Here is a 20,189-nt window from a genome sequence, read left to right on the forward strand (position 1 = left end):
ATAGCAGTTCGTCCTCAGTTGTTGTCCCAATAAGTTTTAAACATGCTGTGGTGCAGCCCCTGCTTAAAAAGCCTAGCCTAGACCAAACTGTCTTGGCTAATTTTAGGCCCATCTCCAAGCTGCCTTTTATTTCAAAAATTTTTGAAAAAATTGTATACTCACAGGTCAAATGTTTTCTGAATGAGCACAATATCCTGGAGGTTTTTCAGTTTGGCTTCAAAACTCGCCACAGCACAGAATCAGCTCTAGTCAGAGTTTTTAATGATATTCTTATGGCCAATGATTCTGGTGAACATGTGGTTCTTGTCCTGCTCGACCTAATCACTGCCTTTGATACAGTGGACCACAACATTTTAATATCACGCTTACAGCACCAAGTGGATATCTGTGGTACTGCACTGAGCTGGTTTAGGTCCTATCTAGCAGACAGAACCATGTCTGTCAACATAGCTGGGTCTGAATCCTCCACTGCTCCTCTGTGTTTTGGGGTTCCACAGGGCTCTATTTTAGGTCCCCTGCTTTTCTCCCTTTACCTGCTTCCATTGGGATCAATCCTTAGAAAGCACGGGATCTTTTTTCATTGTTACGCTGACGAAAGTCAGATCTATATGCCACTAAAAAAGAAAGATGCCCCCTCAATTAGGCCACTTCTGTTGTGTCTTGAAGACATCAAAGTCTGGATGTCTTTAAACTTCTTAAATTTCAATGAAAAGAAAACAGAATGATGGTGTTTGGTCCTAGTGGCTCATGTGAACATTGCCCTGTTGATCTGGGCCCTCTGGCACCACATGTAAAGAAAACAGTTTTTAACTTGGGTTTTAAAACGGACAGTGATTTTAAATTAGATTCCCAGATTGGAGCGGTGGTCAAGACCAGTTGTTATCACCTCAGACAGCTGGCTAAGGTAAAGTCCATTCTCACAAAACAGCAGCTGGAAACAGTAACCCATGCCTTTGTCACATCTCAGCTTGATTACTGCAACGCTCTTTACCTTGAAGTCAGCCAGTCCTCCCTCAGACGTCTCCAGTTGGTCCAGAACGCTGCTGCTCGGCTTCTAACTGGAGTTCAAAAGAGGGAGCACATCACCCCCACTCTGGCTTCACTCCACTGGCTGCCTGTTCATTTTATAGTTCATTTTAAGATCGGTGCTTCAGATCAGCTGATCAGCTGCTCCTGGAGGTGCCGAGGTCTAAACAGAGGCTCAGAGGGGACAGAGCTTTTTCTGTTGCTGCTCCAAGACTGTGGAACGATCTCCCTCTTCCCATCAGACAAGCCCCTTCACTGTCCAGTTTTAAAACTCTTTTGAAAACACATTTTTACTCACTGGCTTTTAGCACAGACTGAATTTTGCACTGCACTGTTTTTATTATTTTTTATTGATCTTAATGTTTTAACAACTGTTTTATGTGTTTAAATGTTCTTGATTTTATATGTACAGCCCTTTGTTGCAGCTGTGGTTGTTTTAAAGGGCTTTATAAATAAAGTATTATTATGAATGTATGTACAGTATGTATGTATGTATGTATGTATGTATGTATGTATGTATGTATGTATGTATGTATGTATGTATGTATGTATGTATGTATGTATGTATGTATGTATGTATGTATGTATGTATGTATGTATGTATGTATGGATTTCGACTGGAGCCAATGGAGAGAAGCTGAAACAGGAGCAATATGATCTCCTAATTCTCGTCAGAACTCTGACAGCAGAATTTTTTTCAGATGATGACTTTTTAAAGATTTTTTTATACCCAGATAATAAAAAAAATCAAATGGGGCAGCCTGGAACTTATAAATGCAAGGACTAGTTTTCTTGCATCATTTTTGGACAACTGTTCCCAGTTTTCGTTATATTGCCCAAGTGGAAGAACACAGTCTTAGTAACATTTGTAAAGTGAGAGTTAAAGGCTATATCCTGATTAAAAACACCAAGTTTTATTTTACTTTAGAAATTGAGGCCAAATTGTTACATCCAGAGGGAATGGAAGGCTGCACAGTTTGTTCCAAGATGTCCAGGTCCAAAAACCACAACCTCTGTCTTGTCTGAGTGAGATTCAAGTTTTTTATGTCTTTAAGACAATCTTGTAATATAACTAACACAATGAATTATCAGGTTTTATTGATAATTACAACTGAGTTTTGTCTGTATTACTGTGAACATGTTTGATGTCTAATAACGTTACACAATAGAAACACTTTTAAAGTAAAGAGTTTTGGTCCAATCACTGAACCCTGAGGAACTCCATGACTTACTCGGGTGCAAGAAAATAAATACTTGCTCCCAGGAAGGGTTTTAAAACCTGCCTAAATCAATTAATACGTATAATAAAAAGTGATTAGTACATACAAATAGTTTGTCTTTTAATCACTGTTGAACATTGGCATTAATAATATAGTCTGTCCACTTGACTCACAACCTTGATGACTCAGTGTTGAAGTATGTTCTAAAGCTGTTCTCCGGTCAGTAATTTGTCCACAAAGTCATTGTATAATTTCATCCAACTTAACTAAAATCCCAGTTCCAGGTAAAGAAAAGCAACCCCACAGCATGATCCTACCACCGCCGTGTTTCACTGTTTGGAGGGTGAACTTTTGATAATCCACAGTCTTGTTCTTGCACCAAAATGAAATTGTGGCTGAAAAACTGAACTTTGGGTTGATCAAACCCTAACACATTTTCCCACATGTTTTTTTTTTAAAGACTATTTTTTGTTTTTAATTTATTCCAAATTTAGTCAGGCCTGGTCAGTTATAAATGAATAAATGAAATAAATACCACAGATCCCTCAGTGTTGATGTAGGCTGCAGCCTTCCTGAGTTGTTGTGTCTTGTCCTTTCAAGAATTTGGGATGGATGTCCAAATTTGGTAATGTCAACTACATTTTGTTGTTGTTGTTACTTGAGATTTATAAAGTGGGGTTTTTCATAACTTTTTCCTGACTGGTTCAGCAGTTATATCCTTTTGAGTCATGTTCAATTTCTTTCTTATTTTTTTTTTTAGGGCGCAACTTGGTAAATGTCAGAAAAATTTTACCATAAGCAGCTAAACTTTCTTCCAGGATAATCAGAGTCACTTTAGTTAATGGCAAGGGTATTTCCAGTAAAAGTTAAAGCAGATAATAAATCAAACTGTGCTTCAGAAAATATTAGTTTTGTTTTATTTTCTGATTTTCTTTATAACATATGTTATATGTTTGATTATTATTGGTCAAGTTGAATGCCAGTGTGTGTGGGGAAAGGATGGAACATACTTTTTTTGGTTCACAAGAACCTGAATTTAACACGGTTGTGTTTTTATATGTGAATTTGATATTTAGAAATGCATTAGCCTATAAATAGGTGATGTTTCATGCAAATTAATATTTGTATCAGTAAACAATTTCCTGGTGGTCCAGAAATTACTGCATTTAGATCTGTGACTTGTTCAGTGACATCACTTGGTCCATTACCATGACTTTCTGACCAGTCTTGAATGCTCCACCAATCTTCACCACCAGAGAGCAGTAGCTTATAAAAAAATCATGAACCACATGCCATTTTAACAGGATAAATGTTCATTTAAATAAGTTACCCATCTTATTCAAATTTTGAACAATCCTTTTTTTTTACTTTTTACATTCTGAAACTCCATTCGTATTTCTGCATGACGATTCTTATTGTCTCTACCTTCATAAACTTTTCTAACTGAATGAAGAATATTTTCTTCTGAACTCTTTACTTTTTCACTTTATTTTTTGTTTCATCTGCCACGGTAATTCACACAGAGCAGAAAAAGCAGTAAGAAAAAGACGCAACAAATTTAACATGAAACAGTGAGACCTGAGGTCACAGTTTGACTCTGCCTGCAGGGCTGAAGCCTGTAAGTGCTTTGTCTGACTGCAGCAGGTTTGTCCCTCAGTAAACTGATCATTGCTATAAAATCACATTAAACAGAGAATAGTGTCCTCAAGGGACATCATTGAAAGTTGGCCACCTGAAAAGGTTTCACATACAGGGTGTAACTAAATTATCTAAACCCTTGCATTTAGAAGAAAAGCTGCACCAGTGAAGCACTGCACTTTGCAGAAACTACTACGTGCTTCTTTGTGCAACAAATGGATTCAAACAAGAGTAATTGCTTCAAAAGACAAAAAATGGCTCATTAAAAGTTTGCTATTTTCTCACAGTTTCCCGGTGAGTCGCCTCAGAAATAACAAAATAGTATAAGTTACAAGAAGTATTTACCCAATTCTCTCCCAACTTTTAACCATGTCTTTGTTTCTTCAAATGAAAGGGAGATGTCTGCAGAAGGATTGTCATCTACTGAATTGAAGTGTACGAGACGCAAGAACAAACTGTCTGTTTCACCAGACGGCAAACGTTACCCAAAATGGCACTTTGTGTAAACTAACATGGTGATTGTGTTGATGATTACAGAGCAGCAACGACACTACTCTTTGGAGAAAAACAATTCCTGAAGTGTTCTGAGGATGTCTGCTTTTCCACCCCTGTAATGTGGGAACAAAGGCAGAGCAGATGGGAACCTTTGTATACACTCGTGTTGTGTGCAACCTAAGTGACATAGGGGTGTGGGGGTGGGATTGTGGTGATAAACATGATTTACCATTACATGTTGAGCTGACAAATGAAACCAGTGGCTTTGCATGTCAAGCATTCATATCTGCCTCAAGAAGAAACGGGTTGTTCAAAACACAGAGAGGTCAGAGCACCGAGAGACAGGATGTCTGCTCTTTTTATTAATGCTCAGTGTTAACAACACAAGTTTAGCAGCTGTGATATGGCTTTTTAAGGTATTTTATACTGTATTTGAGTATATTAATAATAATAATAATAATAATAATAATAATAATAATATTAATAATAATAGTAATCACCCACTTTGAACTAAAATGGCACCATTGATTACAAAAAGTTCTAGAAATTACTTCCAAAAAGGACGATCTAATCAGCTTTACATTTTCCAGATGTTTAAAAACTTTTTTATATCCCGCTGTGAATAACAGTTTTTACTTTTAAGATATATTGTAATATAATAACTTGTTTCAGCTTTGAAGCAGAAGAGAGTAGCATCATGACTCAGGTACAACGTTATATTTCTGACAAAAGGTGGGAAATAAAGTTTTTGCCCTCGTTTGCATGTGTATGTGTTTGTTTATTGCAAAAGTACATAAAGGACCCCTGGACTGATTTCAATGAAATTCTCAGAAACTATACAATGGATGTACTTCTACAAATTGTTAACTTTTGGAGTCAATCCATTTAAAGATGTCTCAGTAGCTTTCAAACCCCAAAATATTTTACAGAAAAGACTTGTTCATCCCAAACGTCCAAACAACATGTGTCCACTGGCACACAGAGTAATATTGTGCATGTTGGTCAGTGTCAGGAGGACTCGTGAAAACTCAACAGCCACTGACCAAAAGGATGGTCCAGCACAGAAGAGCAACATCATCAGACCAGGACTTTGCAGTCTACACTCATCTGCAGGCCAGCGGCCACTCTTTCAGGGATGAAGATGTTCACATCCTTGATAGAGAGAAACAGTCATTTGAGAGAGGAGAGAAGGAAGCCATCTTTAAAGAGAACCTGCCCATCATTAAATAGGGATAAAGGCCTTCGTGTTCAACTGTTCCCCTCTTACAATGCTGTTATTGCAAGTGTCACTCAGCCCCCTGTGACCAGTGCACAGGTCGTTAGGTTGATGGTCCTCCTTTTGCATGTCAACTAGTTTTGACTGTCACCAGCAAACTGGTTGATCCACTATGTGTGGGATTTGTAGGTTTCCAGCCATAATCACTTTCTCCACAGCTGCTGATCATATCAGTCCTCCACCCTTCCACACCTGCACCTGATTTGTAAGACTGCTGTACTGAGTATTTAAACTTCTGTCAGACATATGTTTGGTCTTGAACAGGTCCCTCTTGTAATTGAGTCCTCGTGTCTCAATGAGACCAGCCTGTAAAAATAAAGGTTGAATGAAAAGAACATCCATCTGACGCTGGCACGTTTTGATACTTTCTGGTAACTTAAGTGACGACAGGTAAAACTTATTCCTTGTGAAACTTTGACTAACCTTATATTTCCCTGTGTCATTTAAAGTCCTGCTCCTCCATGTCTTCTGAGACGACCTCGCTCCTTGTGACCTGGCCCCTGTCATCATCCTGTTCCTGCAATCACCAAACATCAGCCTGCATCAAAAATACCGAGCACCTTCAACCTGTTCCTCTGTCCAACAATACTCAGCTATTCTGGATCACGCTTCACGCTCCTCTGTAAACCTACAACCTCGTTTCTCCCTCCTCTCCACCACTACCTGTAAAACAAATCAGAAGTAAAAAAACAACTATCTCCAAACAATTTCCATTCTTCAGGAATTCAAAAATCTACGCATTCTCACCTTGTCCTATTTTCCCCTTCCATCCCAGGACTTTCCCTGCACTTCTGTAAATACATCACTTATCTTTTTACTCATGAGTCTGTGTCTTATCAGTCTGCTAACTTGGGGTCAAATACACAACATCCTGTTACTATGAGACGGTGCTGCTTATAAGACTGAGCTTGTTGCAGCTCCTCAGACTGAAGAAGTCTTCTGGATAAAATATGAAACAATTTAATAAAGACCTGCCTTTACCTTGTTAGAATATTCGACAGCATAAAAATAGCTATGACTCAGTCATTTCCAGTAGATGTGAATTAATCACTAAACATGATATGCGTCTGAAATCTTGTGATATTTCATGAAACAATGCAATAAATTCAAGGTTTGACCAAAATGGCTACAACCCCATCAGTTATCATTAAATGATATTTGACATAACTTTGGCATGAAAGGTGGGGTTGTATGTATTCTTTTGAATAATTCAAGGCCTTTCATGCTTACATAAACTCATTTTGTGGTGAACTTAAGTCTTTGCTGATCATTCTTTTAAATAAATGTACTTGGGGTGTTTTGACTTTAAGTGGTGTCTGTGGGTGGTGCGTTTTTGATGTCAGGATTTAGAAGCTTTATTGTGTCTGTGGGTAATTTAAAGGCTTTGTTGGTGCTGTGAGGCTTCCCTCACAGGAAGACAATCCTTACTCATAATGTGATATATGTACATAACTTGCTCCATTTATTCACCTACCGTATTTTTCGGACTATAAGGCGCATCAGATTATATGGCGCATTAAGCGAAACAAGGTCATTTTGACAGATTTTTGAGTGCCATGTATCATAAAAAATCTGTTTGAGGTCAGTAAGCACAATCAGAATTAATACATAAGGTGCACAGGATTTATAAGGCTCACTGTCGATTTTTGGGAAAATTAAATAATTTTATGTGCGCCTTATAGTCCGATAAATACGGTACAAACAACAATAATCTCAAGCCTGTAAACTACTCATTAGAGGATAAATGTAAATTCTGCTGAAATAAACATGCTTGGTGTCATTCAAATGTTATTTTATTTTATTTTTATTTTTTTATTTTTTACATGCATGCCAAGGTTTTGTGCACATGCAACAAACTAGCATGTACCTGACCCTCACAATGACATTAGTTGTCAGTTTTGCGTTTTTTCTCTGAGTTGTGCAGGCTCAGACCTCAAAATCTCAACATGTGGCCTTATCAGGGCATAGCAGCTGCAGTGCAGCAGGAACCCCTGAATCCTCTACTACAAATGTGAAGCTGAGCTTTCCAAAAGTTTCATTATACCTATCAGGTGATACAGAGTGGTAGAAAGGAGCCAGAGTTTGGGTGTTAATTAGTCACACAGGAACAGAACAAAAGTCAGACCATCCAGAAGGTTGACTCACAGAAGGATGCCCATCAAACAAATTATGCTAATTATTTAATGTTTTAAATATATTAGAATGTAGTACCAAGTTCTATTTTTAATATGTTCTGTAGCTTGCTCTGTTTAATCTGTTTTAAAGTCCTAACACAGTGTAAATCTAACACAGGTGATCTTTGTCCTGTGAAGTTAATACTTATGAAATGAATGACAGCTGAAAATCAGGCATTGCCTTGTATGTGGAAATAACAAAGCTCTGGAAACACTTTAGTCACCTGGGATTTGAAATGGAACCAGTGAAGAACTGAAAAGTCACACATGGGTTAAGACTCAGGATTTAAAAGATTCAAGGCTGTTGAAATTAGAAGTGAGGAACTTGTTAAATATTCATGATGGAAACTTGTTATCAGTTTTATGGCGATTGAAAAAAGCCTTCAACTGGTTTACAGCCAGTCGCCTGATAGTGGCTGTATCAGAATGAATGACTCGTATTTATTCATAGCATTTATGATGCTTGTACTGAGACGAGCTGATCCAAATTTTAATATAGTTTGTGTTTGAATAAAAGTATTTGTATTAAGAGTAGCCATGCCAAAGTCATTACAAATCTTAATTGCATATGTGGTGCATAATCCATCCATCCATCCATCCATCCATCCATCCATTCATCCATCCATCCATCCATCCATCCATCATCTTTACCCGCTGCTTCCTTTTTGGGTTGTGGGGGTCACTGCTGCCCATATCCAGCAGTCACTGTGCGAGAAGCAGGGGACACCCTGGACAGGTCGCAAGTCCATCACAATGGTGTATAGCATATGTGTCAAACTCAAGGCCCGGGGGCCAAATGTGGCCCCCGTTGACGTCTTATCTGGCCCCCAAGATGATATGTGAAACGTAAAATACTTTTTTTTCCAGTAATTTTTGATTATGATGTCAAAACCAAAACAGAGAACATCAAATGAGACCAATAAAACTCTTGTTGAGGAACCTGTGACCAAGAAAATATGTTGGGTATCTGATTTGAGTTCATCTAGATTCTGAAATTGGCCCTTAGTTTGATAAAAATTTGATTTTGTCCCCCAAGTGAATTTGACACCCATGGTGTATTTGACACCCATGGTGTATAGTAATACAAAAAAAAAAAAAAAAGACAACATTGTTTATATTACTACAAACATATTCCATCTTACTTTGCAGTATTTTGCCAATCACCACTTCTAAGATAGATTTTCCCTATTTCTTCAGTCTTTTTGCACGTCTTGGTCTGACTTGAATGTATACATATACAGCTGCTTACAGCAATAGTTTGAAATTCAGCTTTTTGTGTCAGATAAACAATACAAGATCATGGTTATTTTTTACCCCTCATTTAATGGGCATTGGTAAGGTTTTTACTGTCTTGTTCTTCCTTAAGGGAAAGTCAACATTATTTATAGGCCCATGCTGAATTCCTCAAAATAAACAGGTAAATAAATAAATGGATGAACGCACGCATGGCAATAAAAAAAAAAAACGAGTCATCACATTGCAGCTTTCTGAAATACAGCTGAGCAAATGAGGAGCATTTCAGAAGTTTAATAAGCCAGAACAGGACTGACTAATGACAGTGTCTCTTTAATTAAGGAATAAAGCCCAAAGCTCAGCTTTTACATCATTGGTGTTGGTACAGAGATGACATTCAGCTGCGTATTCTGACAAGACCGGACCCAAGAACTCAATTAAAATGAGTAGTTTCCTCAGGATATAATACATCAACAATTTCAAGAGGCAATGTGATGGATACTGACATAACAGTGTTTGAATTGACTCTTTACATGCATCCAACATTGATGCCACATTTTTTCTGTGCATACAAGTAGAAAAAGTTTTTACTGAAGTCTGGTGCTGAGCTTAATTCATTCAATTATTATTTAGACAGATAAATCCCATTGAGCCTCATTTATAAGAGAGACCCGATTATTAAAACTATCATTGTGTAATTCTTCTGTATGAAATCTTTTAGCAATTCTTCCTAAACTGTTTTCAGCTGCAACCAGTAAAATACCACCAACAGACCTTTTTGAGTTCAACAGTCTCTCACTGACAGGTTGTAAAAGGTTAATTAAACAAGGACTTTATGAAAATATAAACAACTTAAGATGCTTTTTATGTGATTTTCTTTATGAAAATTTAATTGATCTCTTTTGCAAGTGAAGCTGAACTGTGCTGTGTCGTCAAATTTAGTTTAAATTCTGAGGATCAGTTTATAACCCCCAGTTAGACGTTTCATGACCTGCTGTGAAGTCACGACCCCACCGTTGTTTTAGCAGGGAAATCATTGACTTTACTATATTCATTCATTAATTATTTTAAAAAATGCACTGAAACTTTTCTTTACACAAAAGATTTGAATAGCATTTAAAAGGTCTATAGGTTTAAATTAAGCATTCCCACTCTTTATATTACAGAGAAGCAGAAAATAAATGTTTAGTTGCTCAATTAATCAGCCGATAAAACATAAAGGCATTTATTTATGCTGTCAGTCAGACTGTCTGCATTACTCCAATTCTTTAGAGGCTATACAAAATAATCAGATAAAATTTAATGATTGGATTTTAATTGAAAAATAACTTGGTTGCACCGAAGCTGAAGAATAAGAATAATCGTAATCAAGTTTTACAGAAATTCTTTTTTTACTATGTTTTCCTTCATTCATTTCACTCAGTCAGTTGCACCAATAGCTAATAAAAAAAAGTTAAACAATTCTGAAAGATCTTAAACAAAATGCAAAGCTTCATGAGGGGAAGAGGAACAGAAAAGAAGAAAATGTCCTTCACATAACCTGACTTTTTTTTTTTTTTATTCTAAAAAAAATTACATGGACATTATTTTTTCTGTATTCATCACAAATAACCAAAATCATCTGCAATCAATTTAAATAACTTAAATGTTCAATAATTCCTGTATAAAGTTTCGTGAATGATTGTTTTCCACGTCATCATTGTAACTTTACATTAATGCATGATGAAGTGTCATTTAAAGACAATAATTACATCAGTGGGACGTTTGCAGTTAATGTAGTTGTATTATTAAGGTAAGATTTTAATTATAGACCCGTTGTTGCGTAACTTAGACGTAAATAAAAGTTGGAAACATTATGGTTTGAGTTCAGCTCATGACATCAGTGTTTTATATTTCATTTTGTAAATTATAAAAGAATAAAGTGTAATATGAGTAAAGTCAAATGAACTGTTTGTGTCCCCTCCTCAGTGTGACAGTCAGCTGTGCTGCCCATTGGCCACTTTGCTGAACGCACAAACCCTCAAACTGATCCAATATGCGCAGAGATGGGCGGCAGCTCGGCGCGTGGAGTTAAAACTCATGCGCGCTCTTCTTCCTCAGCATGTGGACGCTTCCAACGGATGGATGCGCGGGAGCCCCCGTGCAGCGACACACCTGACTCACATTTATGGAGGGACCTTTACCTTTTAGTATTCTTTTTCTAGTGTGGAGCAGAGCAACAGCCCGGCAGCAGTCGGTGTTTTCGGAGGCGAAGATGTTGCTCCGCGGGCTTCTTTGCTTCTGCTGCGTTTCTGTAACAGGTTTTGTTCACGCGCAGCCGGACAGCTCCGGGTTGTTTTACGCACTCAGATCTGAGCTCTCCGAGGACGCAATCTTGGTGGCCAACAACGGAATACGCGTGCCTTTCGGGAGATCGGTGCTCGTCGACCCCATCAATGATCTGGTGCTCCAGACGCAGCCGGGCGACAGGTGCAGCATCACCGTCCTGGATAACGATCCGCTCTCGCAGAGAACGGGGCATCTCTCCCCCAAAAAGTTTCCGTGTGATTTCGGCCCCAGCGATGTGATTTATTCCCACTACGGCTCGAGGAGTCCTGCTAAAGACAGAGTGAGGCTGCAGCTCAGGTATGACGCTCAAACACAAACTGTGATCATCCCTTTTATGATGGAGGTGGAAGTGCTTTTTACGCAGCTGGAGTTACTCACAAAAAACATGCCTCTCACTGTTGATAATCTCAAAGGAATTAGTAATCCCATTGATAAGAAGACTCTAGAGTTTACTTATGATAAAGAGTTTTACAAATGTGAGGTGACTTCCTTATCCAGCAGCAGTGCACTGCCCAGATATGGGAAACTCATCGATGGAGGCAAACTTTCCACCATGATGAACTGTGATGATTTTTTACAAGCTGGAATCTGCTATGAGCACACATTTAAAGGCAAGTCGCCGAATAGGGACCACATTCCTATGATTCTAGAGCTGCGTGATAAGGAAGACAACCTGGTGAAGCAGGAGTATTTTCATCTCATGATTCGCATCAGGAATGGTGTGGAGAACACTCCCCCCAAACCCAGCTTTGTATCCATGATGATGATGGAGGTGAGCCAGTTTGTCATGACTGCCCTGACACCAGAGATGCTTGCTGCTGAGGATGCAGAGTCGGACCCAGATGAGCTCATTTTTAACATCAGCTCCCCCTTATCTTATGAGGAGGGCTACATCGTTAGCACAGATGACAGAAACCTCCCAATCACATCTTTCAACCAGAGAGACTTGTGGGATTTGAAAATAGCCTACATCCCACCTTCTCTGGACTCTGACACAGAGAGGATTTTCCAGCTTGAGTTTGAGGTGATTGACACAGAGGAGGCGATCTCAGATCCGTTTGCATTCATGATTGTTGTAAAGCCAATGAACACTCTAGCCCCGGTGGTCAGATGTAACACCGGCCAGCTGCTGTACGAGGGCCAGTCACGGCCTCTCATCAGCTCCTATAACTTGGAAATCAGCGATGAGGACAGCCTGGACGCTGTCACAGTCACGGTAGTGGAAGGGCTGCGGCATGGTCAGTTAATAGTGCTGGGCTCTCAGAGGAAATTCTTCACACCTGCTGACCTTACCACAGGGATTGTTATCTACCAGCATGATGGGAGTGACACCTACAGTGACAACATTGTCTTCAAGATGACAGATGGGACAAATGAGGTTGCGTTCCTTTTTCCCATCACAATTGTTCCCACTGATGATGAGCCACCCATTATCAATGCCAACACTGGTTTGGTGCTGTTCAAAAATCAAATGATGCCCATATCTCCTATCATGCTTAGTGCTGCTGACATTGACTCTGAAGACTCAACTATTAAATTTGTAATCATTCCCCCTTTTTCCACAATTGGCACAGTGCTTCTGCGGCAGTCAGATGCCCCAGAGGACCCCTCCTCTTGGAAGTTTAATGCTGAGGATGAAATGTATGAAAAGGAAGTGACAGAGTGGCATCAAAAAGACATTACGGATGAGAAGTTATTTTACAGGCACACAGGCCCACACAACACAAAAGCAATCGTGGATCAGTTTATATTCAGAGTACAGGATGACAATGACCCGCCTAATTTGTCTGGAGATAGCGCTTTCATAATTCATGTTTTACCTATTGATGATGTGCCTCCTGAACTGTTCCCAGGAATGGCACTACAGATGACTGTTGAGGAGTACAAACTCACTCACTTTAGCAAAGAACTCCTGCGCTACACTGATTTGGACTCTGAGGATCGTGACCTCAAATACACAGTTATCCAGGTCCCAAAAAATATAGATGAAAATAACCCAGTTGTCTTTGGTTCATTGGTTCTGACTGACAGTCCTGATACTGATATTTCTGAGTTCACACAAGCTCAAATCAACCATCATAAGATATCCTATGCACCTCCTGATGTTGAGCTGGGAATCACAAGCCATGTTGTTCAGTTCCACTTTACAGTGGAAGACACAGCTGGAAACTGTGCAGAGGGGGCTTTCACAATCTACCTACAACCAGTCAACAATAACCCTCCTCAGATTACAAACACTGGCTTTGCTGTGCTTGAACATGGCATGCACATCATCACCATTGCTGAGCTGGATGCAACAGACCTAGACACAGAGAGTGAGAAAATAACCTTTGCCCTGAGTCAGCCCCCTAAACATGGTCAGATTCAGATCAGTTTCACTGACCTGGAAAAAAATGGGGTTTTCAAACTTGATGATATCTCCGAGGGGAAAATATCATATGTTCATAGTGGAGAAGAGACTGTGGGTGATGAATTTCAGCTGGATGTCAGTGATGGCTTCCATATTGTGACTGTGCTGGTCAAAGTTAATGTAAAACCTGTGGATGGTGAAACACCAAAAATCACACTGTCTGCTGGTACAGTTGGATCCCTCTTGAATGTACTGGAAAGTGGAGCCACAGTAATTACAACTAATGTGATTCAAGGTCATGATGATGATACAGATGACCTCCAGCTGACCTTTATCATGGAAGATATTCCAGTTTGGGGGGAAATTTTGGTTAAAGGAGTGCCTGCCACCAGGTTTACACTAGAGGACATAATTAATGGAGTTGTTGTTTATGCACATACTGGTGGTGAGATAGGTTTATTTTCTCAGCAAGATGGATTCAATCTAACAATTACAGACATGTCGGATGAATGGACAGAAGGTGGCAATAAGGTCAAAGGAATTCATTTTCAAGTCACTATTCTACCTGTTGACAATCAGACCCCTGAAGTTGGAGTTGGAATTCAGTTCAGTGTTACTGAAGGAGAGAAATGTGCCATTGGCCCTCAGCACTTGAACGCTGATGATAATGACACTCCAGTGGATGATATCCTTTGCACGATCATGGTCCAGCCCACTGCAGGCTATGTGGAAAATAAATCCCCCGCCCCAGGCTCAGAAAAGTCAAGGTCAGGAACAGCTATCAGTGCGTTTACCCTCAGAGACACAAGGGAAGGAAATATCTACTATGTGCAAAGCATTCACAAGGGGGTAGAACCAGTGGAAGATAAGTTCACTTTTAGGTGCTCTGATGGCATCAATTTATCAGAGAAACATTTATTTCCCATTGTTATCATTCCAAAAAATGATGAAAAGCCAGAGATTTACTTGAGGGAAATTGTTGTGATGGAGGGAATGAACACTGTAATTGACATGTCAGTTCTGAATGGAGCCGATGTTGACAGTCCACCCGATGAACTAACATTTATTGTTTCCAAACCTCCCAAACATGGTGCCATTTTAAATCAGCTGTCCACAGGCTTTGTGTTAGTGACAAATTTCAGTTTGGAACAGATTAAAGAGGCATCAAGTATTATTTATGAGCATGATGATACAGAGACAACAGAAGACAGCTTTGATATCACTCTGACTGATGGAAAGTACTCTGTGCAGAAAACAGCTATGATTATGATTGTTGCTGTTGATGACGAGACCCCCAGCATGTCTATTAATGAAGGCCTAGAAGTAAAAATTGGAGAGACTAAAGAGATTAACAATAAAGTTCTAAAAGCAACAGATTTAGATTCAGAGGACAGTGTGCTAACATATACTATCAGGTTTGGACCTGGTCAGGGTGTCCTGCAGAGAAAAACGCCAGCTGGGTCTCTGCAGAACATCACATTTGGAATGAACTTTACACAAGCTGAAATTGATGCAGGATTAATATTGTACACGCACAATGGGCAAGAAGGTATCCGAGACTTAATAAAATTTGATGTCACCGATGGAAGCAATCCACTCATTGATCGCTACTTCTATATCACTATAGGCAGCATTGATATGATCTTCCCAGATGTTGTTAGTAAAGGTGTTTCTCTAAGAGAAGGTGGAAGTGTGACTTTAACCACAAATCTACTCAGCACTTCTGACCTTAACAGCCCTGATGAGAACTTGGTCTTTACTGTCACACGGGCCCCTATCAGAGGTCACTTGGAGTGCACAGATACTCCTGGGATGCCTATTGTATCTTTTAGTCAGCTCCAATTGGCTGGCAGTAAGGTTTTCTACATCCATACATCAGACGATGAAGTAAAAATGGATAGTTTTGAGTTTGAAGTCACTGATGGCTACAACCCCGTTTTCAGAACATTTAGAATCTCGATCGTGGATGTTGATAACAAGAAACCTGTTGTAACAGTGAATACCCTGGTCGTCACAGAAGGCCAGCTGAAGCTAATTACACCATTTGAGCTCACTGCTGAGGACCAGGACACGGTTGAAAGGCTGATCAAATTTACTGTCACCCAAATGCCGGTTCATGGCAAACTGCTGTACAACCAGTCCACACCTGTCACCAGCTTCACAAAACAAGACCTCAATGAAAATCTCATCAGCTACAAACATGACGGGACTGAATCGTCAGAGGACTCTTTCTCCTTTACTGTTACTGATGGAACGCACACTGATTTCTATGTTTTCCCCAACACAGTTTTTGAGACTAGGCATCCTCAGACTATGAAGATCACTATAGCAACAATCGACAATGGCGTCCCCCAGATTGTGGTGAATAAAGGTGCACCCACTTTAAAGATTTTACCTACAGGTCTCTTGGGGTTCCCTATCAGCCCGAATGTGTTGAAGGCAGATGACAGGAACAGTAAACCAACCTCGTTGGTGTTCAACATCAACACTCCACCCAAACATGGCTACGTCGTTAACCTTGGACATGGAAACAGCTCCATTGACACCTTTAGTCAAGGTAAGCTCTTTACAAATTCTTCATCGGTATTTTAACTAGTTACTTTGCACAACATATGCCCCTCAACATCAGCCTCTAAAATATAAACAAGATTGGTTAAGTGGGAAAAAAAAAACAGATTGAAATTTACTTAAATATGGTAGTTAGAAAGTGGGCAGCATGGTGGCACAGTTGGTAGATCTGCTGTCTCTCAGCAAGCAGGTTACCCTGGTTCAAATCCCGGTTCAGGGGTCTTTCTGGGTGGAGTTTGCATGTTCTCTCTTTGCATGTGTGGCTTTTCTCTGGGTACTCTGGTTTCCTCCCACCGACCAAAAACATGCATGTTAGGCTGATTGGTAACTCTAACTTGTCCCTAGGTGTGAGTGAAAGTGTGAATAGTTGTTTGTCTCATTTGTCTCTATGTGTCCCTGTGATGGACTTACGACCTGTCCAGAGTGTCCCCTGCCTCTCGAACAGTGATAGCTGGACATGGGCACCAGTGACCCTGTGACCCGAAAAAGAAGAAGCGGGTAAAAGATCATGAATGGATGGATAGTTAGAAAGTTTGCTTAAACCAATTATGCATATGCTTTTATGATAACTTGGTGCCAATTTTATTGAATCTGCTCCAGAAAATCCCCTCAATCATCTTTCCACTTAATATTTAAATAATCTTAGCTTTTAAAATGCCACTACTTTACCATGCTTTAGGCAAAATTATACCTGTTTCTACTACACAAAAAACAGTTTTTAAAAGCACCATTACTGTGACTTTTTGGTTAAGGAAGTGATTCTAGCTCTAATGTGTTTGTGAATGAAAAAAAAAATCGAATCATACAATGTGTCATTTGAAACTGAAGCGACACACTAAAGTCAAAAGCTCAAATTTCATGCAATCAGTTAATTTTGATTAATTTTTCACACTTGCTTCTCAACCATTTTAATTTATGCAGGTATAATTCGCATGTGTGACAAGCACTAACTTGGGAATTTCAATAGTTAATTTTTGCAAGCCTGTTTTAGACGTGTCTTGCTCATCAAGTCATAATTAGCAGACCAAAGATAGAGGCTGATGTTTTGTAGACGTTAAAGATGAATAATTGAAAATTTCTGCATCTCGGGGACAATGTTCGCATCCGATGTTCTCTTTGGAGGTCTGTTAAATGAAGCGGGGCAGAAGCAGAGGATTGTGTAAAAAGGTCAGTGAAGATCTCAAAGTGACAGGATGGTATTTGAGTTGCAGTGGATTCTGATAGCTTCACCAGGTCAGGTCACTTTGAAGCAGTTAATTGAAGCTGTGTGTCTTGAACATCTGTGATTCTTGGCAATTAAATGACTACAGTATTCACCGCCAGAGTCAGTGACGTCACTTTCTATGAACTTACATATTTTTAAATTCTTTTTTGCACAAGCGTGATTGTTTACTGATATTGCAAAGAGAATGGAGACAACAATGTTGCTGATTGTGGCTCAAAGCAATGTAATCTTCATGCTGAGCCAATTAGGCAAGCGAGTGAGAGAAATCCACCTGCTTCTTGGTGTAAGCACAGACATGCGGTGAGGACACAGAGCCAGAAAGAGCTCTTGAGCCTGCAGACACTTCTGACAAAAACTGTGCGGCAGGTTTTCAAAAGACAAAACCAAAAAGGCACGGAGACAAAAAGAGTGGAAACAAAGTGCAGATGAGGGGGAAGAGAGTGCAAAGCAGGTGCTTTGGGAGAGGGTTGAGGTGATGCAGGTGGCACTGGAGAAATAAAGAGTTAGTGTGTATGGGGGGGGGGGGGGGTTGTGAGAGATTTAAATCAGAGAGACCAAGTTGGCTCGTCAGAAGAGTCAGTCAGGTGAAAGAGACAATCCCTTGCTCTTTATTTACCCGTCACATGTCCAGGGCACTTCCCAGGAGGCGTTCTCTTTAAATATTGAATGAGCAGTGTGCCCCCCCCGGTTCCCAGTGTGAAGTTTGTGTTTGTAAGGTCCTCAGGTTCAAGTCTGTGTCGCAGAGAGGATCCACTCCCTGCATCTCTGCAGAGTGCTGACCTGAATGCAGAAAACCAGAATAATCACTTAATAAGACATAAATATAGATTTTTTTTAAATATATCAGTGCAAAAGGAGCAGCATCGGTCACCTGCAGGAAGAGGCAGGCTTCCCAGTCAAAACATCAGAGGTTTACACTTTAATGAACCTCCTTCCGCTGACATCTATTATTGAAAGAGATGGTTTGCAGGGGCCAAGCTCTTACAGTGTTGATGATTTTTCTACACTGTAATAGATGTTTTGTGGAAAGGAAAAAAAAGAAGAACAAGCAAAGCCCTGTAATTCTGCACAAAATCAAGAAAACAGATGTGGTGGCCGCTACAATCCTGTTTTTAACATTCTTACCTCGTCTGTCATTAAAATACACCATCACCTGTTTTTATTTTTGTTTTTTTTCCAGTGGTGTTGATGCAGGCAGCTGTCAGGTTCTGGATTTAAAATGTTTTGCTTTTGGTTTAGTTCAAGCTCTGTAGGACTTTCAGTTCGCCACCTTATCGTCCTGGATTAAGGGATGCATGACTTTCAGAATGATTCCTCTGGTAGGAAATTGTTCACGCTGCGTACTGATAAGTAATTGAATCAGTGTGATATGAGAGACCTGCTGTTACTGCAGCCGATACGTTTGCTAAGCGGGACAACTTGTCTCTTTGAACACTTATTTGATGGAGAGAGTGTTTGAACAAGCCGAAAAGCTGCAATACGACTTCAAAGTGTGTTTGAGGCTATTTCTGTAGTCAGCATGAAACATGACATGAAAAAAAAAAACAACACAAAAGTTTTTTTTTTTTATCTCAAAATGCAAATTTTATTTTCTAAACATGACTTTAAATGGTGACAAGGACATATCTGTTCCACATGCCATTTATATTTTATCAGTTTTTTTTTTTTAGCTTCTATCAGGCATCAGCTCATGTTCATATTGCCTTTTACAAAAGACAAAGGTGATCATGTTCTGTCCATTTCTGCACAAGTCTTTTTGTAGTATTAACAAAATATGTCATGAACTACTGCATGGATTTTACTGAAAGTCTCATAAAGTTATCCCTGAATGTACGCCTAAAGCTGACCAATTATTGACATCAAGAACTACGCCTGTTGTGATAAACAAATCAATTAATCGCATGATAAATGAAAATTATCAACCTCATTTTCATGTAGCGGCTTTATCTATTTCTTCATGTCTCTCTCTTTCTACTGAAGACACTGGATGACAAAATGATCAACTCCGTTACTGACCCCTCCCTTTCTCTTTTTCTTTAAAATCAATTTAACCGTCCAAAATCACGTTTTGGTATCATTAAAAGCAGCTAAGCTGAGAGGCTAAGTTAAAAGCTAGGCTAACATGCCGACCTCGGGAAAAAATCTCAGTCTTGTCAAAACTCCCCAATTCATGGTTGAAACCTGTGCATTTGTGTAAAAAGTTGTTTTTCTCTGCACAAAGAAGATGAGAACTTGTTTACTGATTGTTTTTAATTAAAAGCTTTGTGTGAAAAATGCTATGCTAAAGAGCTCAAACCACACTGAGCATCTGCCATTTTGAGAACCGAATAAAGGAAGGAAAGACAGCCCATGTCACGTCAAGATGCCTCCCTCCCATTTTTCTTAAAGATACATGCTGCTCGTTTTCTCACTATCCATCCTTCGGTTCAAATAGTCTTATATTGCCATCGGGTGGTCGAAAAAAGGTACTACACACAAAACAAATTAACCAACATTTTTTCTTAAATTTGACAATAATTACTAATTATTGTAAAATTTCAAACAGTATTATCGTCTATCGCAATAATTTCTGAGACAATTAATCGCCCAGCATAATTTGTTATCGTGATAGGCTTATCAACAACCTGATTCAAAATGGCTGCTACAGCCTATAGAC

General features: G+C 39.4%; 2 protein-coding genes across 3 annotated transcripts in view; one reads left to right on the forward strand and one right to left on the reverse strand.

Moving 5' to 3' along the window:
* The window catches only part of smad9 (SMAD family member 9), a 937,424-nt gene that overhangs the window by 296,431 nt on the left and 620,804 nt on the right, over positions 1 to 20,189 (reverse strand). The gene's annotated exons all lie outside the window — the stretch shown is intronic.
* frem2a (FRAS1 related extracellular matrix 2a) overlaps positions 11,292 to 20,189 on the forward strand; it is a 97,279-nt gene continuing 88,381 nt past the window's right edge. Inside the window, exon 1 of the mRNA XM_037687952.1 lies at positions 11,292 to 16,297. Coding sequence (XP_037543880.1) covers positions 11,317 to 16,297 — 4,981 coding nt within the window. The 5' untranslated portion in view covers positions 11,292 to 11,316. The remainder of the gene's footprint in view (positions 16,298 to 20,189) is intronic.

This window comes from Nematolebias whitei, chromosome 14 (genome assembly GCF_014905685.2).
Source record: "Nematolebias whitei isolate Nwh7 chromosome 14, NemWhi1, whole genome shotgun sequence".
In the NCBI taxonomy this organism is placed as follows: domain Eukaryota; kingdom Metazoa; phylum Chordata; class Actinopteri; order Cyprinodontiformes; family Rivulidae; genus Nematolebias; species Nematolebias whitei.